Source organism: Myotis daubentonii, chromosome 3 (genome assembly GCF_963259705.1).
Source record: "Myotis daubentonii chromosome 3, mMyoDau2.1, whole genome shotgun sequence".
NCBI classification, from domain to species: Eukaryota; Metazoa; Chordata; class Mammalia; order Chiroptera; family Vespertilionidae; genus Myotis; species Myotis daubentonii.
Window position 1 is genome coordinate 7,737,036 of NC_081842.1, and position 25,209 is coordinate 7,762,244.

The 25,209-nt window shown below is 58.0% G+C and overlaps 2 protein-coding genes across 3 annotated transcripts; both read right to left on the minus strand.

Moving 5' to 3' along the window:
• Positions 1-267: 267 nt before the first annotated feature.
• Positions 268-4,717, minus strand: LOC132229927 (UL-16 binding protein 5-like). Its single transcript, XM_059686576.1, has 4 exons — positions 4,611-4,717; positions 1,932-2,180; positions 1,439-1,702; positions 268-776 (listed from the first exon to the last, which is right to left on the minus strand). The coding sequence occupies exons 1-4, from the start codon at positions 4,687-4,689 to the stop codon at positions 649-651; spliced, it is 720 nt and encodes a 239-aa protein (XP_059542559.1). The 5' UTR covers positions 4,690-4,717; the 3' UTR covers positions 268-648.
• A 14,958-nt stretch (positions 4,718-19,675) lies between these two features.
• Positions 19,676-25,209, minus strand: LOC132229947 (UL16-binding protein 1-like). Of its 2 annotated transcripts, none has more exons than XM_059686654.1 (4): positions 25,105-25,209; positions 21,330-21,578; positions 20,837-21,100; positions 19,676-20,192 (listed from the first exon to the last, which is right to left on the minus strand). In XM_059686654.1, exons 2-4 carry the CDS (start codon positions 21,436-21,438, stop codon positions 20,065-20,067), a joined length of 501 nt encoding a protein of 166 aa, XP_059542637.1. In that variant the 5' UTR covers positions 21,439-21,578; positions 25,105-25,209; the 3' UTR covers positions 19,676-20,064. The 2 variants fall into 2 exon arrangements, with proteins under 2 accessions (XP_059542637.1, XP_059542639.1); XM_059686656.1 differs by lacking the exon at positions 25,105-25,209 and adding an exon at positions 22,862-22,990.

Consider the following 25,209-nt stretch of genomic DNA (forward strand, 5'->3'; position numbering starts at 1 on the left):
CCAATTACCATGTTTCTCTTTTATTAGATAAGAAGATAAGGGGAATGATGACTATCAACCTACCAGGGCTTCTCAATTTCACTCCGTAATACTCTTTACCTCTACACAACAGATGTTCCACTGCACTTGTCCGGTGTACCATTTAGAAGGCGGATTTTGTAATCAAAGAAAACATGATAATTTCAAAAGAAACATCTAAAGTGCTTTATTCAAAGTACTGTCCATCGCTAGCTATACATTTCCCCCATCTTTTTAAAAGATATATTTTATTGATTTTTTACAAAGAGGAAGGGAGAGGGATAGAGAGTTAGGAAAATCCATGAGACAGAAACACCAATCAGTTGCCTCCGGCAGACTCCCTACTGGGGATGTGCCTGCAACCAAGGTACATGCCCTTGACCGGAATCAAACCTGGGACCCTTGAGTCCACAGGATGACACTCTATCTACTGAGCCAAACCGGTCAGGGCCATTTCCCCCATCTTTCAAGTAATAGCTGGATACTGTCCCAATAGAACTTTCCTTGTTTTGAGGTAAACCATTCCTAGACCCAATTTTTACTTCATACGTTTTGAAGTGCTGCTCAGGAAGTGCGTGTGCCATCGATCAGTACCTGTCATGGTACCTGTAATTATGCCCTCAGTTCCTGTTACTTAAAGGCCCAGCCTAAGATGCCAACTACGATTGCACAGGTGAGGATCACAGGGAGGACCGAAGGGATGGGCATGTTGGTTGCGGCCTTGGGCGGGACTGTGGCTATGGCAGTGGTTGGTGCAGCTGTAATGGAAACATGAGAGTGACAACCGTGCAGAACCCAGTTCCATGGAGATGTCCCTCAGCCCCTGCTGTCCCAGGTCATCCTATTGTGCAGTTTCTACCCTCCATGTGTGGCAGCCACAGTGACAGAGGCTGGGGTTGGAGCAAAGAGAGGAGATGGGCCCCGGCCCCTTGGGGCTCACACAGCTAACGGGGGAAGCAAGGGTTACAACAATCACTCCTGCTGGGACAGAGGAGGAGGTGACACCTGAGGAAAATGGCAGAGAATCCTCGCAGGGCTGATGTGAAGTGGTGTTAAGGGATTTCTAGAAGTAGACCAGGAGAGATGAAGACACATGATGCTGAGAAGAGGGAACAGCACAAGGAGAAGTTCTGGAAACAGAACAGTGCCCGCAGGGTTGCAGTCAGCAAGAAATCCCCGGTGAGTGAGTGGTCCAAGGTTATGTGCAGGCAGAGACGTGAGGAAGGGAGAAACCCAAGGAGGGATCGCAGAACATACCTATGGCCCTTATTCTCCAGAAATCCCTCACCGTGGTGGATGGGTCACTTTCTCCAACCACACACAACACACACACACACACACACACACACACACACACACACACACACAGTGTGAATGTCATTTCAGGGGACCTACAACTTCATTTCCTCTGTAGAGTTACCTTGTGTGCTCAGGGGACACAGAACTTGTTGAAGCCACTTCCTACAGTCTCCAGCTGAGGTCCTAACAAGGAGATCGGTCATAGCTCTGTCACTCGCCAATGTTTGCTTTAACAGTCTGCCTTCACTGTGCAGCACTGTCCAGTGTCCATTCTTTGTGTCAAAGCGGAGAGATATCTGTCCATCCAGTCCAAACTCACAGGATGCAGCGGTGCGTCCATTGGATTCCTGCTCACACATCATGCTGCCCTGCAGGGAGAGAGGACCTGTCCCCAGCACCATGGGGAAGAGGTCAGCCTTGGTCTTGAGAGCCTTTGTCCCCACTGGTGTCCAGCCCTCTGCTCCCCTCTGCTCCCCTGGTCCTGCTCTGTCCTCTGTGTCCTACACTGACTCCCGAGGCTCTTGGGTGGTACCCACTTCCCACATTTGCATAAACACAACTGATCCCTCACCCTGCACCTCTGTTCTGCCTCCACCCTGGTTTTGTAAACGTACCGCTGGTTGCAGGAATCTCTGCTCTAATGTCCAGCAGGGTCTTCTTGAGCTCCTCCACCACGTACTGCAGAGCGTCTCTCTGGTCACTCCAGGCCTGCGTGGCATTCATCTCCAGAACACTGATGAGTGTGACCTTGTGGCCACCACAGGTATAATGAAGAAATGTGTTCCCATTGACCTGGCCTTGAATGTCACACCACGGTTGTCCATTAGGAGTGACTGTGAATGTGTAGCCCAGAGAGGGAGCACCTGTGAGGGAGGAACGCAGGGGCGGGAAGAAAGGTAACTAAGCGCCCCTCCCCCATTCTGGACAGCAAGCGACCCCCTGATGGACTGGCCCGGCGGCCCTTTGTCCTGATCGTGTGCAGATGGCAGGGTCTCGGGCTTCCACTTTGCAGAAGCCTTTAGTGAGGCGGGTGGGTGGGGCGGGCTGTCGCGGCTCAGGGTGGAGGAGGGGCTTCGCCCTCTCTCCCATCTTCCTCTCTGTCCCTTCGCCCAGGACTATTTGTGACAAGTCACAGGCTCATTTCCGTCTCTCTCACCTGGACAGAGGCAGCCAGGTATGCAGACACGCCAGGGACTGAAAGGCGCCCGCAGAGATGATCGCAGAGGGGTCTGTGCCCCACCCCCACCGTGGGCTTCGCCCCTCAGCTTTCCTCCTCCCGATTCATTCCCCAACTCACAGGGTGAAGCGGCGGGTTCCCAAAACAGAAGCACGAGCAACAAGACCGGGCTGACACCTTCAGACCCAGACCCCTCCATCTCGATCCTCAGAAAAAGTGCGTATCCACAAAGGAAGTTCCAGCACTGCTACAGTGTGCTGGGGCAACAGTCAGCGGGTAGACATCCCAGCTGGCACCGCCCTATACAGCCCTGCGCTCCAGCCCATTGGCCCGGCCCGCCTTGCGCCCCGGCTGCCCGGCCCGCCTTGCGCCCCGGCCCATTGGCCCAGCCCGCCTTGCGCCCCGGCCCATTGGCCCAGCCCGCCTTGCGCCCCGGCCCATTGGCCCAGCCCGCCTTGCGCCCCGGCCCATTGGCCCAGCCCGCCTTGCGCCCCGGCCCATTGGCCCAGCCCGCCTTGCGCCCCGCCTCTGCTTCCGCTGATCTGTCCAGCCAGCGGGTAGTTTCAGGTAATACTGGGCGTGGTCGTCACCCGCTTTACTTTGCCCCACCCTTGGCTCCCACCCCACTGCCCATCTCAGCCCACAGATTTGGCCTGGTTTTTCCCGTTTTGGGATGTAGGGGTGGAGGGGGTGCGAGTGCAGGGTGAGGGGTAGAGACAGGAAGGGAATTTATTCAGTGAAAACAGCTCAATAGTGTCACAGCATTGCTGCCATCCCTCGGTTAAGGCCCCCTCCACTCCTGGGGCTGTAATTCTTGTAATATTTCTAAAACTAAAATTATATATATATATATATAAAAAAAAGCAGCCGACGCGGCCACCCTGGGAAAAACAGCTCCAGGAGGGAAAGGCCTCCCCAGGCCCAGCCCAGCTTGGCGGCCGCCGCGGGCTCCCAGGGACTCACCGGTGCCGGTGCCGGCAGCAAGCGCAGCCCCTCAGACTCCAAAGCGACCGACCGCTGCTCCCCATCGAGCTCCCAGGCAGACGCAGCTCCTCCGAGTGCGACCTTCAGGCCTCCTCACTTCCAACTCTGCTTCCTGCGCACCCCTCCTTCTGATATAACACTGGCTTGGGGTCACCTTCCCGCTTCCTGTACTATTATTGTGCTTGGGGGGCTTGGCTTCGGCCTCTGGCCAATAGCGCCACAGCACAGCCACAAGGCTGCAGCACACCAGGCCTGGCTGGGCACTGACTTGGCTGCTCACTGACACCCTGTGTGTTTACATTTGCAGGGAAGCAGGCAGCCCACTCCTGCCGCTGCCTCACCTTTAGGCTAAGAAAGGCCCGCTCCTCCCTCCGGAATCGAAACCTCTTGGGGATGAATGACCCCAGCGATGGCCCAGCACACGCTCCGTGTCACTGTCACAGCCCTTCCCAGTCATCACAGCCCGTTCCTCAGCCGCAGTGCCCTGCCCCACCCACCGCCAGTCCTCACCTGTCACCCCCTGAGGACCACCTGATGTTATCCCTTCTGAAATGTGAGCAAGATCTCAAATGCCCCCTGTCAATAGCTCCCTTGCCCTACCTGTCTTCCTCTAAAAACTTTGCATTTATAAATATATATTTGATTGATTTCAGAGAGGGAATAAAGTAAGAACATCAATGGTGATAATCATTGATTAGCTGCCTCCTGCACATTCCAAACTGGGTATTGAAACCTCTCCCTCACTCCTCCCCTGGCCAGGAGGCCCCCGGTGGCACCATGGCACTGAGGGAAGTTGGAGGGCGGGAGGCGAGGAACCATGGGGCGTGGCGGGGCACTGAGGGCAGCCAGCGGGTGGGTGGGGCGTGCTGTCGCGGCTCCTCCCATCTTCCTCCCGGTCCCTTCGCCCAGGACTATTTGTGACAAGTCACAGGCTCATTTCCGTCCCTCTCACCTGGAAAGAGGCAGCCAGCTAAGCGGACACCCCGAGACTGAACGGCGCCCGCAGAGATGATAGCCGAGGGGGTCGGTGGGTCTGTGCCCCACCCGGCGGGAAGGTTCCCCACCCCCACCGTGGGCTCCCTGCTATTCCATCCCTCAGGTTCCCTCGCCCCGATTCCATTCCCCAACTCACAGCGGGGAGCAGCGGGTTCCCAAAGCAGAAGCACGAGCAAGAAGACCGGGCTGACACCTTCTGAACTATAGCCCTCCATCTCGACCCTCAGCAGCAGTGCACGCACCCAGGACAGTAAGGTGGTGAGCGGGTGAGGTTGCCTACTACTGTCAGGCCGAAAAATCGCGCATCTCGTTGGCCCTCCTTTGGCCCCGGCCCACACGACACGCCTGACCCCCATCCCCCCGCCCCCCAAGTCATTAGGCCCGGCCCTGCGTGCGCCTGGACCGCGCCATGCCCCACACTTGCCCCCCGGCCCCACTCCCGTCCCCGGCCGCAGATTTGGCCTGTTTTTTCCCAGTTTTGGGGTGTAAGGGTGGAGGGGGAGGGAGTGCAGGGCGAGGGGGTAGAAACTGGAAGGGAATTTATTCAGTGAAAACACCTCAATGGTGTCACAGCATTGCTGCCATCCCTCGGTTAAGGTCCCCTCCACTCCCGGGACTGTAATTCTTGTAATATTTCACCCCCTCTCCCTGACTCCCACCCCCACCCGGTGGGCCTTACACCACCCAGGGCTCTTCACCCCATGGCCTATCGCCCTATCTAAAGGGCACACACTCCAGGGATAAACTAAACCCGTCATGGGGAGGCGGGGCACGGGGACTGCGGCTGACAACACTGTATTGTGAACTGAGAGTTATTAGGAGGCACATCTGACACTTCATTACGTTACACATTTGAAAGGAATACAATGTTGTGTCCGTTATCCTATCTAATAAAGGCCCAACAACCATAACACGAAACCCCAGACCAGACCGGTCGCTAGGAGGCGCACTGATCACCAGGGGGCAGAGGCTCCACGCAGGAGGGGGAGGGGGAGAGGCGCAGGGAGGCCTGGAGGCCACGCTATGGCCCAGGGATCCCAGGAACCCGAAGCCCAGAGCTTGCTTTCCAATAAATAAAAATAAATCGGAAAAAAAGAAAGCAGCCGACGCGGCCACCCAGGGAAGAACAGCTCCAGGAGGGAAAGGCCTCCCCAGGCCCAGCCCAGCTTGGCGGCCGCCGCGGGCTCCCAGGGACTCACCGGTGACGGTGCCGGCAGCAAGCGCAGCCCCTCAGACTCCAAAGCGACCGACCGCTGCTCCCCATCGAGCTCCCAGGCAGACGCAGCTCCTCCGAGTGCGACCTTCAGGCCTCCTCACTTCCAACTCTGCTCCCCCCTCCCCGCCCCTCCCCCGCTTATATAACACTGGCCACCTTCCTGCTTCCTGCCGGCTGCTTCCTGTACTATTGTGCTTGGGGGCGTGGCTCGGCCTCTGGCCAATAGCGCCGCAGCACAGCCGCAAGGCGGCAGCACCCAGCTACCGGCCTGGCTGGGCACTGACTTGGCTGCTCACTGACACCCTGTGTGTTTACATTTGCAGGGAAGCAGGCAGCCCACTCCTGCCGCTGCCTCACCTTTAGGCTAAGAAAGGCCCGCTCCTCCCTCCGGAATCGAAACCTCTTGGGGATGAATGACCCCAGCGATGGCCCAGCACACGCTCCGTGTCACTGTCACAGCCCTTCCCAGTCATCACAGCCCATTCCTCAGCCGCAGTGCCCTGCCCCACCCCCTGCCAGTCCTCACCTGTCACCCCCTGAGGACCGCCTGATGTTATCCCTTCTGAAATGTGAGCAAGATCTCAAACGCCCCCTGTCAATAGCTCCCTTGCCCTGCCTGTCTTCCTCTAAAAACTTTGTATTTAAAAATATATATTTAGAAATAGAAACATCAATGATGATGGAATCATTGATTGGCTGCCTCCTGCACATTCCAAACTGGGTATGGAAACCTCTCCCTGCCCCTCTTCCTCACTCCTCCCCTGGCCAGCAGGCCCCCAGTGGCAGCAGGACACGATGGAAGGAGGCTGGGGGGGGGGGGGGTAGAGAGGAGGTGGGGAACCATGGGGTAATGGGGCACCAAGGGCAGCCAGCATCTGGCGTCTGACATCTGTTTCTTCTGTACCCGCCTGGCGACCTTCACCTCCTCTCCCGACCCCGCAGGGGCCTCAGGGCCCAGATCGGCCCCTGATCGCCCACCAGGCCTAGGGACCTCATTGTGCATGAATTTCGTGCACCGGGCCTCTAGTGTCTCAATAAAAATAGAAAAAGAAAGAAAACAAATGCAGGGGGATTGATCTTGACACCAGAAATGTTGCACCAGCAGGACGCAGCTCACACCCATGGCTTCACCGGGTGTCCCTGGTGGGCTCCTTGGGGCAAAGAATCCAGTCTACAGAATGGAGGCCTCCCTGTGGGTCCCACATCCTCTCACATTCACTCCAGCCTGAACCCACAGGCCAAATAGAACCACTTATACCTGGAAGGGCTTGTGAAATGGACAGTGATTCAGCGGCTGGGCTGGGCTGGGCGGGGCTGGGCTGGGGGAGGAGCAGTGACTAGGGAGGGGCAGTGGCTTGGGTGAGTCTGGGGAAGTGAGTGCCTGGACTGCGGGGTGTGAACCTCTGGCAAACCTGCTGGGAAGGCCCAGGGGGAGAGCAGGGGGGTGTCAGAGGGTTTGCCTGGGAAAGCGGTGTGAGCAGAGCTGGGGTATCCAGTCACCTGTGGGTCGTGACCCTCCGTGAACATCTCCGGTTCACAGGGCGACCCTGGTCTGGGGCCCTCTTCCCAGGGAGGGCGGGAGCTGTGGGGTGGGGGTTGGGCGTTGGCAGCATTTCTTGCTCGCGCCCCGACCCCCGTGACCCCGCCCCTTAGCCCAACATCACTCCGTAGCCCAAGTCCCCTGTTTCCTGTCCCTGGCCTCGCCTTGCCTGGTACACGGGAGGGGAGCTGAACAGGGCGTGGCGGCACCCACTCTCGGGAGGTTCTGAACCCCCGTGGGCGCCTTGGTCCCGGTCTTTGTGCGCCCCTCGCCCCCCATTCCGCCGCCTTCCGCCCCGCAGGTTCCATTCTGGCTTCACCGCCGAGCTCCGCCCAGGGACAGTCCTGTAGTAGAAGCGGAGCCAGGAGGACCGGACCCAACTGGGTGCCCACAGTCCACACCATGGGGATCTGGAGCCCGAGGGCGACCCAATGTGTCAAGGAGCCGCATCCATAGGGTCCAAGGAGGGAATGAATCCCGAGTGTCGTGCTGCCCCTGCCCCTCCGGGCTGCCCCTCCCCAGGCCGGGCCCTGCTCCTGGGGCGAAGTGCCCAGCATTCCCATCCCTTCTCCTCGGGACCCCAGACCGTTTCCTCCACCCGTCTCCTGGCCACATACTACTTCCGTTCTCCTTCCCAACTTCACAATCATTCCTTCTTTTCTTAAAAGACTCAGGGTTTTCTGCCTCCGCCCCACCGCCGCAGGCTCCGCCCCCCCATGCCCGTTAGGCCGGGAGGAGGAGAAGAAGGCGGTGGTGGCGGGTGGAGGATGGGGCGCTGTTCTGGCTCTGGAGCCGCTGCACAGTTGGGAATCTCCTGCAGCTCATTAATTGTGTGAGTAAAAACCAAGTCACATCCAAAATTCCATCGAACCGGGCACATATGAGCCACAGTTTACTGAAAAAGAGCCAGCAGCAATGGATCGAGAATCCAACAAGGCTGCCTGGCCCAGACCAGCGGGAGGATACCTGGTGAGTATTAGCTGCCACCCTTAGCCTGTCAGTCCGGAGGCCCTGAGGAGCCAGGGTAGTCCTGGGCCGCTGACGACTTGCTGTGAGACCTCGGGCAGCAGGTTTATCACCCTTCTGAGGAGCAGACTGCGTCCCCACCAGTCCATGAGGGTGGCGGCCTGGACGCTAGGTGGTGCTCAGTCCACAGATGGGCACATGCGATTCCAACATTCACCACCAGGGGGGCAGAAGAGCCTTGGCCGCTGACACACCAAGCAGGCAGCACACATTAAGCCTGTCACTAAGGTCACCTTCACGGGTGCACACAGTGGGAAGCAGTAGCAACACACATCTGCGCTGTTCACTGCCTCCCCCTCCATGGAAAAGGCACGGGGTCGTCAGGGGCTTGGGGAGACCAGATAGAGCACCCCCACCAGGAGCAGGAGGCCTCAGTGTTCACCCGACTCCCTAAGGTGGGGAGGAGACAAGGCCTGGGGCCCACAGCCTCAGGGCAGGGGTGGCTCAGCCAGGGGCCCTGGCAGGTGCACTGTGACCACAGAGAGGGTGAGGTGGGTGGCCAGATGGGGAAGTCAGCAGATATTGTGGCCGCATGGGCTCTGCCTGTGTGGTCAGGTAACCGGTTCTCTCCCAGGGAGCCCAGTAGATAGCCCTTCGGTGGTGCCTTCCTCTTTCTGGAACAAACTAGACCCCAGAAGGGAGGACACACACAAAAAAATTTCCCAAAGTGATTCCTTTTCCACACTCAGTGACACCGTGCGCTGTCATTTTAAGTGGAAAGCAACGAACACACACAGACACAGACGCACACATGCACACACCCGGTGTGTGTCCATCACTCTGGGCTTGGACCCCTCACCCCCGTGGAAGTTTCCCCAGACTCCTCCTACCCCCACCCACCCCCTCCTTCCAGCAGGAAGGCCCCCACTCCTGCCAGTTAATCCACATCCATAAGGAACATGGGGTGCCCCGTGTGGGAGGCAAAAGTGGCCTCTGCATTGGGGCTGGGGCCGGAGTCTCTGAGCTCCCCCTGAGTCTCCTCAGACCGGCTGTCCTCACAGACGCCTTCACTTTTGTGCAGCCTGGTGTGTCACCGAACCAAAAGTAGGAGGTTGGGGTCCTGTTGGGGCCGGCTGCAGCCATAACTGAGCTGTCCTTAGATGCCCATGGCCTTGTGGTCATGGCAGTTCTTGCTTAGGCCTTGTCATAGGCTGAGCTGTGTCCCCCAGTTGAAGCCCTGAGCACCTCAGGGTGTGGCTGTATTTGGAGATGGTTCAGGTTCAATGAAGGTCACTAGGTGGACCTATTCCAACAGGATGGGTGTCCCTATAAGAGATTAGGACACACACACACACACACACACACACACACACACACACACACACACAGAGGTACGACCAGGTGAGGACACAGGGAGGCAACAGCCAACTGCAAGTGCAGGCGAGAGGCCTCAGGGGAAACCAGCCCTGCAGACACCTTGATCTTGGACTTCTAGCTTCCAGACTGTGAGGCCATAAATGTCTGCTGTTGGAGGCCCCGCCTGTGTATTTGTTCCGGGGGCTGAGCTGACTACTGCGGCCTGAAGACACTGCTTTCACTGGGCGGGCCTGCTGGTGACAGTGGCGCTAGGCTCTCAGAATCCTGAATCGTGCGCCTTGGGGATCTGTAGGGAGTGCCGGGGCCCAACCCAGGCAGGGGAGCTGAGAGAGCCCCCCATCCTGGAAGGTTCCCCGACTTCCTTGGACCCACACATTGGCTCTTCCAGCTCCAGGGGGGGAGTCTGACACCATCAGAGGTTCCTGCCCAACATCAGTCCTCGGGGCTGTTGCAGGAAGAACCCAGAGGACACTCTGCACCCTCCCCTCCTCCTTCCAGGTCACCTAGTCTCCCTGGTGAGACCTGGAGCGCATCACCTGGGCGGGTTCAGAGCCGCACACCTGCTGCTGCTGGGTCTCCGCTGGCCGCCCTCCCTCACCCTCACCTCATCCAGCTCTAGTCACTCTCCCCTCTGGGCACCCCAGACAGGCCTGGGCCACCAGAGCCAGGCCCCACCCCCTCTTGGGTACCTGGCTGTTCCCACTACAAAAAGATGAGGGTGGCCAGTGTCCCCCAAAACTGCTGGCCTTTACGACCCTCCCAGAGTGCTTTATAAACATAGATTCCCAGGCCCCACCCAGACCCCCCGGATGGATGTGCAGGGCTGGAGGCCAGGAGTCTGTGCTCTTAATAATTCCCCAGGTGATGCCTGTGGCCAGGCAACCTTGGGAGATTCTGGAACAGCAGTGGCCGCCTCCCTGGCCACAGGAATGACCAGGGAGAGGTCTCTCTGAAGCTGCCTGTCTTATCCCAGGCCCACCCTCTCCTCCCACCCAAGATGAGACCTGAATGTAGGCACGTGGTTTTGGAGCAAGAATGAACCACACCCCCTCGTGGGCCCTGGTTTCCACCTTAAGCAGCAGTAGCAGGAAAAGCATTCACTGAGCACCTACTGTGTGCCAGGTGCTGTGCCAACCACATTGGAGCCTGTTGCCCGCCATCCAGCCCACCCAGAAGCTGGTAAAGGGCTCCACTGTTAGCGGGGAGATCCAGGTTTCAGAGCTGAGTCAGTTGTCTAGTGTTACCCTCTGGTGATGGCCTGGCCAGGACCCACCCCATCTACCTGACCCCAAGGCAGGACTCAACCGCCCCCCTGGTGAGTGTTAGGTGTCACCCTTAACCTGTCAGTCGGGAGGCACTGAGGAAGCCAGGGTAGTCCTGGTCTGTGTGTGATCTTGGTCAGGTTTATCAACCCTTCTGAGGATCAGATTGCCATCCTGTCCAGTTCACGAGGGTGGTGGACTGGACCCTCTCTAGTGGGTGACCAACCCACAGATGATCGCATGCGATTCTTACTCCCACCACCAGGTGGCAGAGAGTCATTTCTTGCTGGGGTCCAACCCTAGCAGGTCCAGGGGTCCCCAAAGGTGTGGACGGAGTCGGCGAAGAAGGAATGACGCGGAGACAGCGTTCAGTTGATCAGCAGCCTAGCCAGGATCTCCAGCCAAGTTCTTGTTCGATTCTCTCACTAGGTTCTCCAGCCAGATTCGGTCGCCAGGTTCTTCAGCCAGGTTCTCTCGCTAGGTTCTGTCTCTAGGTTCTGTGGCCAGTTTCTGTCCAGGATCTTTTGCCATGTTCTCTCCAGCGAAGTTCTTCTGTCTCTAGGTTCCGTGTAGGTTCTGTGTCTAGGTTCTCTGTCAAGGCTCTGTCTTCTAAGTTCTGTCTCCTGTTGTCTTGTTACATCTGTATTTATACCAGTTGATTCCAATCCTATCAATCTCTATTCCAAAGGTTAGGGCATTTCTTATCTCCATTCCAGGGAGTTAAGATTATGTAGTTTAAGCGTGATTGTTCGTAGTTAAAGTGATTAACTACCCGCCTGGCACTTAGTTAAGGGGTTTTATTCCCTCCCTAACTTCAGGGGAAAATCCCTACCCGGGGAAACAACCTTTCTCAGAGAGGTGACCTTGGTTAAAACACATAGTGCCAAGAAGGTGAGCAAACATATTAAGAACAGTATGCCATATATGCCAGGTCCCTTGAAACAGCAAGGATGGGCCGGCTCCCGGCAATTTCTTTGGCCAATGATTCCAGGAAGGCAGCAGACATTGAGCTTGTCACTAAGGTCACCTTCACGTGGGCAGCAGTGCAACACACATCTGCAGAAGCCTGCTTGCTGCGGCTTAGCTGGAGATGCAGAGTCTGGGAGACGCACCCTGACCCCAGGGAGTGGGGCCCAGCCCTGGGAGACGGGAACAGGGAGACACAAAGACCCACACAGGGAGCCAGTGGTATTTCTTTACAATAAGCAGTTTTTGTCCCATTTACTTGTTTGTAAAATCATTTGAAAAAGGAGCCGAAACCGGTTTGGCTCAGTGGATAGAGCGTCGGCCTGTGGACTGAAAGGTCCTGGGTTCGATTCTGGTCAAGGGCATGTACCTGGGTTGCGGGCACATCCCCAATAGGAGATGTGCAGGAGGCAGCTGATGGATGTTTCTCTCTCATCTATGTTTCTAACTCTCTCTATCTCTCTCCCTTCCTCTCTGTAAAAAATCAATAAAATATATTAAAAAAAATAACTGACTGTTGGATGAACAAAGGACTGGAATTTAAAAAAAAAAAAAAAAAAAAAGAAAAAGAAAAGCCGAACCGGTTTGGCTCAGTGGATAGAGCGTCTGCCTGCGGACTCAAGGGTCCCGGGTTCGATTCCGGTCAAGGGCATGTACCCTGGTTGCGGGCACATCCCCAGTGGGGGGTGTGCAGGAGGCAGCTGATCGATCTCTCTCATCTATGTTTCTAACTCTCTGTCCCTCTCCCTTCTCTGTGGAAAATCAATAAAATATATTTAAAAAAAAAAAAAAAAAAAAGAAAAAGAAAAAAAAAAAGAAAGAAAAAGGAGAAGTCCCTTCTGGCAGATCAGCACTGTGCTAGGGCCCCCCAGGGTCCCTGTGCCGGAGGACGGAGTACAACAGCCCTCCCTGCCACCGGCCTCCGGGCTCCCCTGGGCTCTCTCTCCCAGGAAGGCTCAGAGCAGCTTCCGGTCTGTCCTGTCCAGAGGCCTGTGTGGGGCAGGGCAGGGTAGGGCAGGGCAGGAAACAGCCTTGGCAGCAGCCCCAGAGCCCTGGGAGCGGGCTGAGACCCAGAGGGTGTGCACAGGTGTTAGATGCAGTTAGAAAGGGAAAGGAGCCCGGGCGCTGAGGGGCAGGACAGACATCCTCAGGGCAGGGCAGCCTCCTCCGCAGGGCAGGCCTGCCATGCAGCACCCACCTCTGCCTTCCTGATAGGAGAGGATGAAAAGAGGAGCCCCACTCAGGCTGGGGCTGTGCAGGGGGTGGCCTGGCCAAAGGCTGCAGACCCCACGTGACCCTCGTCAAGGCTCCCTAGCCTGTGGTGTCAGGACGGAGGCTCTGCTGTTGTGGGATTTCCCCCAGGATCGGGGATGGAGTTCTAGGGGCAGCGGAGCCAGCAGGCTGCTGTCACAGAAACAGCAGAACGGAAGATCTGCACATATGCACACACGCCCTAACACATGCAGCTCACATGCACACTCAAACACGCAGACATGCAAAGCACAACATACATGCACACATGTACACACACAGCAACATATACACACAATGCGCACACAACCACACACAGACATATCAGCGCAAACTCTACCCACACCAACACATATGCACACATATACGTGTTTGCACGCATACACATGCCTTCATCAGCCAAGGCCAGCTCTAGGCTCTATTTCCTGCCTCTCATTGCACTGGCTTCCTTACGTGTGTGCTTTGTACTTGAACTGAAAGGACAGTCACACACAGAGGTCTCCTACCTGTTCTCTGCAGAGCGTTCATGTCAGGTGCTTCCAGGGACCTGACATTCTTTGTGTTGCTCAGAGCCCTGGTTACCTCCTGATGCTGGTGCTGGCAAGAGAGCGGGTGGGGCTGCATGCTCAAGGGCACCCCAAGGTCACCAGGAAGGAGGGGCAGTGAGAAGCAGGGGCGCTGGGCATTGTGAGGAGCTGTCAGGAGCCAGGGAGCACTTTGCCTTTACCCACCAGGAGCCAGAAATTGATTTTAAAAAAAAGTGTCTCAAAAGCACAGGTTTCCAAAGCCAGTGCCTGTTCAGACAGAGCCCTGCTGGCATTGAGGGTGGACTTGCAGGCTGGGTCGGGCTGGGAGACCAATCCGACCTGGAGGACCAGGTGGGGGACCGAACCCAGTTCCACCCGGGGCATGTGTGCAGGAACGCTGAGGCTCTGTGATGGCCTGGCTATGGCTTGCAGATGGCGCTGGAAGGGAGGGCAGTTCTTGGAGGGGCTGGAGGCCGATTTCTTCTGACGTTGATCACGACCGATGTTGGGGTCACCGTGCAGGACTGTGTGGAGGGCCCACGCCCGGGCTCGCTCCCAGGGACCTGCAGGGGCTGCTGCTCCTTGGCTGTTTCCTGTGAAAATCCAAGTTCAATGCGGAGTCTGAGGACACCTGGCCTCCGAGGGGCGGCCTGCCTGTGATGGCCAGCTGTCCCCTCCTGAGTCCGCCTCACTCTCTGACTGCCACTGCCCGAGGCTGCAGGGCCTCCTGTTTCCTGGGATGGGCAGCCCTCGCCCCGCAGGCTGCACTGGTGCCTGGGGTGGCTGGAGCACATGAGCACACACTGGACGGCTCTTGATGGTGCCTCTGAGTCCCAGATGCCAGGTTTATTAGGGGAGACCTCCCGGGTGAGCCAATAGAATCACACGCAGCTCACACACCCAGCGGGCGAGCCTTCCTTAGAAGCGATCATCAGGTGCAGACTCCCAGCCACTGGAGGGTCCATGGGTGGAGAGAGAAGCTGGCGGGGGTCGCACTGCAGGCAGCCGCACCCATACGGGGAGAAGTCCCGCAGGGCTCTGAGCATTGCCTGTGCTGCAGCCAGGCTCCAGCATGGGGAGGTCGGACCCCGAGTCCTTATTGCCCACCGGGAGTGGAGGCCCCATTCATATCGGTGTCCAGATGGAGTCCTTATGCAGGTGTCCAGGCTTGTGGTTCTGTGTGCGTTACACGCCATTCCCTCGGTCTTGACACAGTACCTGACATGCCTGCCCTGGCGAACAGTGACTCCACATGAGACGGTCAGAAGTGCCCCAAAGCCCACTCTGCTCCTGTTCTAAACACTGGCTCTTGGCCAGGCACGCTGAGTCAGTGTAGGGCTTATATCAAAGCCAAACTTTCTTTTTTAAAAAAAATTCAGTTTATTCTGTTATATTTCTATATTTCAGTCTTTATAAATTAACTAGAAGCCCGGTGCATAAAAATTTGTGCACTTGGGCGGGGGGTTCCTCAGCCCGGCCTGTGCCCTCTAGCAGTCTGGGACCCCTCAGGAGATAATGACCTGCTGGCTTAGGCCCGCTCCCGGGTGACAGAGGGCAGGCTCAATCCCTAGGTGCAGCCCCTGGTCGGGCTCAGAGCAAGGCTGATTGGGGAGTTGGGGCGCTGCCCCCTGTCATGCACAGAGCAGGGCGGGTTGGGAGGTTGCGATGCCACCCTCAGTCACGCTCAGGGTAGGGCCGATTGGGGGGTTGGGGCACCACCCCCTGTCACACTCAAGGCAGGGTCAATGGGGAGGTTGCGGCGCCACCCCCGGTCACGCACAGAGCAGGGCCAATCAGGGGGTTGGGGAGCTCCCCTCGTCATGCACAGAGCAGGGCGGATCAGGGGGTTGGGGCGCCGTCTTCTCTCACCCACAGAGCAGTGCCGATCAGGGGGTTGGGGTGCTGCCACTGTCACACTCAGGGCAGGACCAATGGGGAGGTTATGGCTCTACCCCATCACACACAGAGCAGGGCCCGTGGGGTTGGGGGGTGGGGGCGCCACACCCTGTCACACACAGAGCTGCAGGGTGATCAGGGGGTTGGGGAGCTCCCCCTATGAGGCACAGAGCAGGGCTGATCAGGGGGTTGAGGTGCTTTCCCCTGTCAGGAACAGAGCAGGGCAGATAGGGAGGTTGTAGCCATGCCCCCTGTCACACACAGAGCTGCAGGGCGATCAGGGGGTTTGGGCGCTGCCCCCTGTCACGCTGATCCTGGTGCCAGGAGGCCTCTCTGCTCCGCTGATCCCGGTGCTGGGAGGCATATTACCCTTTTACTATATAGAATAGAGGCCTGGTGCATGGGTGGGGGCTGGCTGGTTTGCCCTGAAAGGTGTCCTGGATCAGGGTGGGGGGTCCCCACTTGGGTGCCTGGCCAGTCTGGGTGAGGGGCTGAGGGCTGTTTTCAGGCTGAGACTGAAGCTCCCAACCGCTCCTTTTTTTTTTTTTTTTTTTAAATTCTGGGCCAGCTTTAGCTCTGAGGCTTGGCTCCAGCTCTGAGGCCTCAGCTACTGAAAGTAGGTATCTGGTTTGTTGAGGTTCTATAATCGAAACTCTGTATCAACTCCAGCTCTGATTTCCTGGCTAGTTGAAAGCAGGTTTCTGGGGTTTTGTTCAGCTTCTATATTTGTTACAATGTTCAAACTGCAGGCTCAGAGGCTGGCAAGGCAGGTGGGGAATGTTGGAGTCCTCCATCACTGAAGCAAGCAAGGCTCATGTTCAGTTTAAGCTGCCTGGCTGCCGGCCGCCATCTTGGCTGGCAGTTAATTTGCATATCGCCCTGATTAGCCAATGGGAAGGGTAGCGGTTGTACGCCAATTACCATGTTTCTCTTTTATTAGATAGGACTAGTGGCCCGGTGCACAAAAATCTGTGCACTCGGGGGGCATCCCTCAGCCCAGCCTGCCCCCTCTAACAGTCTGGGAGCCCTCACAGGATGTCCTACTGATGTCCCTGTGAGGAGCAGGCCTAAGCCGAAGTCTGGCCTCTCTCTGTGGAAGGCAACTGGCCAATCAGGTATATAGATACTTTCTGAAGGTAGCACAGACTCCTTCCTTATTTCTTTCCTCTGCGGTTGGAGAATAGGGGACTAAAAGGTGGACACAGAACTGTGGCCGGGCCTGGGGCTCTTGTAGGCAGCAGAAAGAAGGAGAGGGCTGGGGAAAGTCTAGACATGGTTTTCTTCAATTGTCCTCCCTTCCTCCGGGCCCCTCGCTCTGTTCTCCCCTTGTCGTGGTGGACGCTTGGGCCTTGGACTGACAGGAGCCCAGCGATGGTGGAGTTCAGCCCCCTCACTTCTCAGCTGAACATACAACCGCCTCACATTCCAAGTGGAGCTGTTTTCAAGTGGCTACAGTGCTGGCAATTCATGCCTCCCGGCCTTTCCCCTCTCGGGTTTCCTCCTTGGGTCAGTTGCAAACTTCACCGAGACAGTGAAGCAACTGTGCCCTGGTACTTCTGCACCGGCCCCTGCCAGGGCCCACACCAGGAGGATACCAGCTGAGGTCCCCTCCCTGAACCCAGCGCTCTCCTCCCTGTTCTACCACTGGGGGAAGGGAACAGCTCACCTTCTCTGGACCCTGCCAACCTGGCAGGCTGAGGCACAGGCCACGCAGTGCAGCCTAGGGTGCTGGTGGCTGTGAGCCTTCTCCCGCTCCCTGAAGCGTGGGGCGGGGTTGCAGCAGCTGACAGCCGCCCCTGGGCACTATGCATGGAGATACCACTCTCCACTGAGCCACCGTCTGCCCAGGACCTGTGGGGGTTGGGGTAGCCTCGGGCTCCCACTGGCCCCACTGTAGCCAGACTCAGCTTGGCCGGCCACCCCCACTGCCAGAGGGCTGTGCATGCCCCATGGGCCTCATCGCCCTCATGAATCCCCATCGTCTGGCCATCCCATCCCAGGAAGTGGCCATCCTGATTGCCATAGCTCACTCTCCGTTGCAGTTGGGCCTGCCCAGCAAGCATGTAGGCAGGAGCTGGGCCTCTGAGGGGATGGAGGAGGCATGCCCGGACAGGGCAGAAGTGGGGAACCTGGTGGTGTAAACACAACCCCCCCCCCCACCTTGTGCTGGCCCCTCACTGCGCTCCATTCCCGAACCACTGGGTGCCTCTGCCCAGCACTGTGCTCTCGGGCCTGGGGTGGGGATGAGGGACCTGGAGCTGCGGCCTGAAGGCAGCCCTCGCTGGCCTGAATCACAGTGGTTGATCAGGGAGGGATGCGGGGTGCCAAATTCTGCCTTTCTCTCTCTCTCTCTCTCTCTCTCTCTCTCTCTCTCTCCCTCTCTCTCAGAGGGCCCAGTGTCCAGGGTGGGCGGGCGGGGCTCAGGCCCCACTCACCATTGTATTGCTGCCCGCTCTGTTGCTGCTGAGGCTGCGGCGGGGGCTGCTGACCTGGCCCAGGCCCCTGGCCAGCCTCCTGCGCCTGGACCCCAAGCAGCAGCAGAGGTTCCAGCAGCCAAAGCAGCAGCAGTAGCCAGCTGGGGGGCGGCGGCGGTGGTGGCCAGAGTCCCAGCTCCCCTCTGCCATGGCCCAGCCGGGAGCGCCCGGCACAAAGTTCCCAGCTCCCAGCGCCAGCAGCTGAGGACTTCTTAGGTGCCTCCTCCTCCCCACTGCCCTCGCTTCATGAATCGCAAGTTTCCCCAGAGGCAGCGGCTGCAGGACGCAGAGCAGGAGACAGGGGAGCAGGCTGAGTGCGGCTGGGGCTGGACAGAGGGCACCGGGGCAGAGGAGATCTCCCCGGCAGCAGGGGGAGTCGCTGCCCCCTGGGGAGATCTCCTCAGCGAGATCTCCTCAGCGCGCTGGTGCCCTCCATCAAGCCCGAGCCAGAGCCGTGCTTGGCCCACTCCCCTGTCTCTCGCTCTGGGTCCTGCAGCCGTGGCCTCCGCGGAAAACTGGGATTCATGAAGCGTGGACAGCTGGGAGAGCCGGGTGGCTCCAGTGCTCCAGGGTCGCCTCCTGCCTTCCTGGCCCTGGGCTGGATGGCTCCCGCGGGCAGGCGAGGCTCATGCTAAGGCAAGCCATGCCGCCGCTGATCCCCCGCCCACCCCCGAGTCGCACACAGGAATGGGCCCCGTGTCTCTGGTAGAGGGGCAAAGCGATCTTTACCGCTTGCCTTGGCCCCAGCCCCCGCCCCCGCCCACCCCCAGGTTGCACACAGGAGTGGGCCCTGTCTCTCGTAGGCGGGCGAAGCAATCAGCACTGCTTGCCTTATCCCCAGCCCCCGCCCGCCAGCGGATCACACACGGAGTGGGCCCCAGTGTCTCTTGTAGGTGGGCGAAGCGATTGCCACCGCTTGCCTTGGCTCCAGCCCCCACCTGCCCCCGGATGGCACATGGGAGTGGGCCCCCCGTCTCTGGTAGGCAGGGGGGGGGGGAGCGATCGGCACCGCTTGCCTTGGCCCCAACCCCCGCCTACCCCCCCGGGTTGCACACAGGAGTGGGCCCCCTGTTTCTGGTAGGCTGGCGAAGTGATCGGCACTGCTTGCCTTGGCCCCAGCCCCTGCCCACCCCCCAGATCACACACAGGAGTGGGCCCCCTGTTTCTGGTAGGCGGGCAAAGCAATCGGCACCGCTAGCCTTGGCCTGAGCCCCCGCCAGCCTGCAGATCGCACACGGGAGTGGGCCCGTGTCTCCGGTGGGCGGGGAAGGGCTTCGGTGTAGTGATCAGAACCCCTTGCCTTAGCCCCCCTGGCACACAGGGGCCTGGATGGCGGCTTGCGCTGTCCTACCCTGCCTTCAGTATGCAAATTAGCCGCCATCTTTGTTAGCGGTTAACAGCCATCTTAGTTGGCAGTTAATTTGCAGATGGCCCTGATTAGCCAATGGGAAGGGTAGCGGTCGTACACCAATTACCATGTTTCTCTTTTATTAGATAAGAAGATAAGGGGAATGATGACTATCAACCTACCAGGGCTTCTCAATTTCACTCCGTAATACTCTTTACCTCTACACAACAGATGTTCCACTGCACTTGTCCGGTGTACCATTTAGAAGGCGGATTTTGTAATCAAAGAAAACATGATAATTTCAAAAGAAACATCTAAAGTGCTTTATTCAAAGTACTGTCCATCGCTAGCTATACATTTCCCCCATCTTTTTAAAAGATATATTTTATTGATTTTTTACAAAGAGGAAGGGAGAGGGATAGAGAGTTAGGAAAATCCATGAGACAGAAACACCAATCAGTTGCCTCCGGCAGACTCCCTACTGGGGATGTGCCTGCAACCAAGGTACATGCCCTTGACCGGAATCAAACCTGGGACCCTTGAGTCCACAGGATGACACTCTATCTACTGAGCCAAACCGGTCAGGGCCATTTCCCCCATCTTTCAAGTAATAGCTGGATACTGTCCCAATAGAACTTTCCTTGTTTTGAGGTAAACCATTCCTAGACCCAATTTTTACTTCATACGTTTTGAAGTGCTGCTCAGGAAGTGCGTGTGCCATCGATCAGTACCTGTCATGGTACCTGTAATTATGCCCTCAGTTCCTGTTACTTAAAGGCCCAGCCTAAGATGCCAACTACGATTGCACAGGTGAGGATCACAGGGAGGACCGAAGGGATGGGCATGTTGGTTGCGGCCTTGGGCGGGACTGTGGCTATGGCAGTGGTTGGTGCAGCTGTAATGGAAACATGAGAGTGACAACCGTGCAGAACCCAGTTCCATGGAGATGTCCCTCAGCCCCTGCTGTCCCAGGTCATCCTATTGTGCAGTTTCTACCCTCCATGTGTGGCAGCCACAGTGACAGAGGCTGGGGTTGGAGCAAAGAGAGGAGATGGGCCCCGGCCCCTTGGGGCTCACACAGCTAACGGGGGAAGCAAGGGTTACAACAATCACTCCTGCTGGGACAGAGGAGGAGGTGACACCTGAGGAAAATGGCAGAGAATCCTCGCAGGGCTGATGTGAAGTGGTGTTAAGGGATTTCTAGAAGTAGACCAGGAGAGATGAAGACACATGATGCTGAGAAGAGGGAACAGCACAAGGAGAAGTTCTGGAAACAGAACAGTGCCCGCAGGGTTGCAGTCAGCAAGAAATCCCCGGTGAGTGAGTGGTCCAAGGTTATGTGCAGGCAGAGACGTGAGGAAGGGAGAAACCCAAGGAGGGATCGCAGAACATACCTATGGCCCTTATTCTCCAGAAATCCCTCACCGTGGTGGATGGGTCACTTTCTCCAACCACACACAACACACACACACACACACACACACACAGTGTGAATGTCATTTCAGGGGACCTACAACTTCATTTCCTCTGTAGAGTTACCTTGTGTGCTCAGGGGACACAGAACTTGTTGAAGCCACTTCCTACAGTCTCCAGCTGAGGTCCTAACAAGGAGATCGGTCATAGCTCTGTCACTCGCCAATGTTTGCTTTAACAGAATGCCTTCACTGTGCAGCACTGTCCAGTGTCCATTCTTTGTGTCAAAGCGGAGAGATATCTGTCCATCCAGTCCAAACTCACAGGATGCAGCGGTGCGTCCATTGGATTCCTGCTCACACATCATGCTGCCCTGCAGGGAGAGAGGACCTGTCCCCAGCACCTTGGGGAAGAGGTCAGCCTTGGTCTTGAGAGCCTTTGTCCCCACTGGTGTCCAGCCCTCTGCTCCCCTCTGCTCCCCTGGTCCTGCTCTGTCCTCTGTGTCCTACACTGACTCCCGAGGCTCTTGGGTGGTACCCACTTCCCACATTTGCATAAACACAACTGATCCCTCACCCTGCACCTCTGTTCTGCCTCCACCCTGGTTTTGTAAACGTACCGCTGGTTGCAGGAATCTCTGCTCTAATGTCCAGCAGGGTCTTCTTGAGCTCCTCCACCACGTACTGCAGAGCGTCTCTCTGGTCACTCCAGGCCTGCGTGGCATTCATCTCCAGAACACTGATGAGTGTGACCTTGTGGCCACCACAGGTATAATGAAGAAATGTGTTCCCATTGACCTGGCCTTGAATGTCACACCACGGTTGTCCATTAGGAGTGACTGTGAATGTGTAGCCCAGAGAGGGAGCACCTGTGAGGGAGGAACGCAGGGGCGGGAAGAAAGGTAACTAAGCGCCCCTCCCCCATTCTGGACAGCAAGCGACCCCCTGATGGACTGGCCCGGCGGCCCTTTGTCCTGATCGTGTGCAGATGGCAGGGTCTCGGGCTTCCACTTTGCAGAAGCCTTTAGTGAGGCGGGTGGGTGGGGCGGGCTGTCGCGGCTCAGGGTGGAGGAGGGGCTTCGCCCTCTCTCCCATCTTCCTCTCTGTCCCTTCGCCCAGGACTATTTGTGACAAGTCACAGGCTCATTTCCGTCTCTCTCACCTGGACAGAGGCAGCCAGGTATGCAGACACGCCAGGGACTGAAAGGCGCCCGCAGAGATGATCGCAGAGGGGTCTGTGCCCCACCCCCACCGTGGGCTTCGCCCCTCAGCTTTCCTCCTCCCGATTCATTCCCCAACTCACAGGGTGAAGCGGCGGGTTCCCAAAACAGAAGCACGAGCAACAAGACCGGGCTGACACCTTCAGACCCAGACCCCTCCATCTCGATCCTCAGAAAAAGTGCGTATCCACAAAGGAAGTTCCAGCACTGCTACAGTGTGCTGGGGCAACAGTCAGCGGGTAGACATCCCAGCTGGCACCGCCCTATACAGCCCTGCGCTCCAGCCCATTGGCCCAGCCCGCCTTGCGCCCCGGCCCATAGGCCCGGCCCGCCTTGCGCCCCTGGCCCATTGGCCCGGCCCGCCTTGCGCCCCTGGCCCATTGGCCCGGCCCGCCTTGCGCCCCTGGCCCATTGGCCCGGCCCGCCTTGCGCCCCGGCTGCCCGGCCCGCCTTGCGCCCCGGCCCATTGGCCCAGCCCGCCTTGCGCCCCGCCTCTGCTTCCGCTGATCTGTCCAGCCAGCGGGTAGTTTCAGGTAATACTGGGCGTGGTCGTCACCCGCTTTACTTTGCCCCACCCTTGGCTCCCACCCCACTGCCCATCTCAGCCCACAGATTTGGCCTGGTTTTTCCCGTTTTGGGATGTAGGGGTGGAGGGGGTGCGAGTGCAGGGTGAGGGGTAGAGACAGGAAGGGAATTTATTCAGTGAAAACAGCTCAATAGTGTCACAGCATTGCTGCCATCCCTCGGTTAAGGCCCCCTCCACTCCCGGGGCTGTAATTCTTGTAATATTTCTAAAACTAAAATTATATATATATATATATATATAAAAAAAGCAGCCGACGCGGCCACCCTGGGAAAAACAGCTCCAGGAGGGAAAGGCCTCCCCAGGCCCAGCCCAGCTTGGCGGCCGCCGCGGGCTCCCAGGGACTCACCGGTGCCGGTGCCGGCAGCAAGCGCAGCCCCTCAGACTCCAAAGCGACCGACCGCTGCTCCCCATCGGGCTCCCAGGCAGACGCAGCTCCTCCGACCGCGACCTTCAGGCCTCCTCACTTCCAACTCTGCTTCCTGCGCACCCCTCCTTCTGATATAACACTGGCTTGGGGTCACCTTCCCGCTTCCTGTACTATTATTGTGCTTGGGGGGCTTGGCTTCGGCCTCTGGCCAATAGCGCCGCAGCACAGCCACAAGGCGGCAGCACCCAGCTACCGGCCTGGCTGGGCACTGACTTGGCTGCGGACTGATACCCTGTGCGTTTGCATTTGCAGGGAAGCAGGCAGCCCACTCCTGCCGCTGCCTCACCTTTAGGCTAAGAAAGGCCCGCTCCTCCCTCCGGAATCGAAACCTCTGGGGGATGAATGACCCCAGCGATGGCCCAGCACCCGCTCCGTGTCACTGTCACAGCCCTTCCCAGTCATCACAGCCCGTTCCTCAGCCGCAGTGCCCTGCCCCACCCACCGCCAGTCCTCACCTGTCACCCCCTGAGGACCACCTGATGTTATCCCTTCTGAAATGTGAGCAAGATCTCAAATGCCCCCTGTCAATAGCTCCCTTGCCCTACCTGTCTTCCTCTAAAAACTTTGCATTTATAAATATATATTTGATTGATTTCAGAGAGGGAATAAAGTAAGAACATCAATGGTGATAATCATTGATTAGCTGCCTCCTGCACATTCCAAACTGGGTATTGAAACCTCTCCCTCACTCCTCCCCTGGCCAGGAGGCCCCCGGTGGCACCATGGCACTGAGGGAAGTTGGAGGGCGGGAGGCGAGGAACCATGGGGCGTGGCGGGGCACTGAGGGCAGCCAGCGGGTGGGTGGGGCGTGCTGTCGCGGCTCGGAGTGGAGGAGGGGGCTTCACCCTCTCTCCCATCTTCCTCCCGGTCCCTTCGCCCAGGACTATTTGTGACAAGTCACAGGCTCATTTCCGTCCCTCTCACCTGGAAAGAGGCAGCCAGCTAAGCGGACACCCCGAGACTGAACGGCGCCCGCAGAGATGATAGCCGAGGGGGTCGGTGGGTCTGTGCCCCACCCGGCGGGAAGGTTCCCCACCCCCACCGTGGGCTCCCTGCTATTCCATCCCTCAGGTTCCCTCGCCCCGATTCCATTCCCCAACTCACAGCGGGGAGCAGCGGCTTCCCAAAGCAGAAGCACGAGCAAGAAGACCGGGCTGACACCTTCTGAACTATAGCCCTCCATCTCGACCCTCAGCAGCAGTGCACGCACCCAGGACAGTAAGGTGGTGAGCGGGTGAGGTTGCCTACTACTGTCAGGCCGAAAAATCGCGCATCTCGTTGGCCCTCCTTTGGCCCCGGCCCACACGCCTGACCCCCATCCCCCCGCCCCCCAGTCATTAGGCCCGGCCCTCCGTGCGCCTGGACCGCGCCATGCCCCACACTTGCCCCCCGGCCCCACTCCCGTCCCCGGCCGCAGATTTGGCCTGTTTTTTCCCAGTTTTGGGGTGTAAGGGTGGAGGGGGAGGGAGTGCAGGGCGAGGGGGTAGAAACTGGAAGGGAATTTATTCAGTGAAAACACCTCAATGGTGTCACAGCATTGCTGCCATCCCTCGGTTAAGGTCCCCTCCACTCCCGGGACTGTAATTCTTGTAATATTTCACCCCCTCTCCCTGACTCCCACCCCCACCCGGTGGGCCTTGCACCACCCAGGGCTCTTCACCCCATGGCCTATCGCCCTATCTAAAGGGCACACACTCCAGGGATAAACTAAACCCGTCATGGGGAGGCGGGGCACGGGGACTGCGGCTGACAACACTGTATTGTGAACTGAGAGTTATTAGGAGGCACATCTGACACTTCATTACGTTACACATTTGAAAGGAATACAATGTTGTGTCCGTTATCCTATCTAATAAAGGCCCAACAACCATAACACGAAACCCCAGACCAGAAACGGTCGCTAGGAGGCGCACTGATCACCAGGGGGCAGAGGCTCCACGCAGGAGGGGGAGGGGGAGAGGCGCAGGGAGGCCTGGAGGCCACGCTATGGCCCAGGGATCCCAGGAACCCGAAGCCCAGAGCTTGCTTTCCAATAAATAAAAATAAATCGGAAAAAAAGAAAGCAGCCGACGCGGCCACCCAGGGAAGAACAGCTCCAGGAGGGAAAGGCCTCCCCAGGCCCAGCCCAGCTTGGCGGCCGCCGCGGGCTCCCAGGGACTCACCGGTGACGGTGCCGGCAGCAAGCGCAGCCCCTCAGACTCCAAAGCGACCGACCGCTGCTCCCCATCGGGCTCCCAGGCAGACGCAGCTCCTCCGAGTGCGACCTT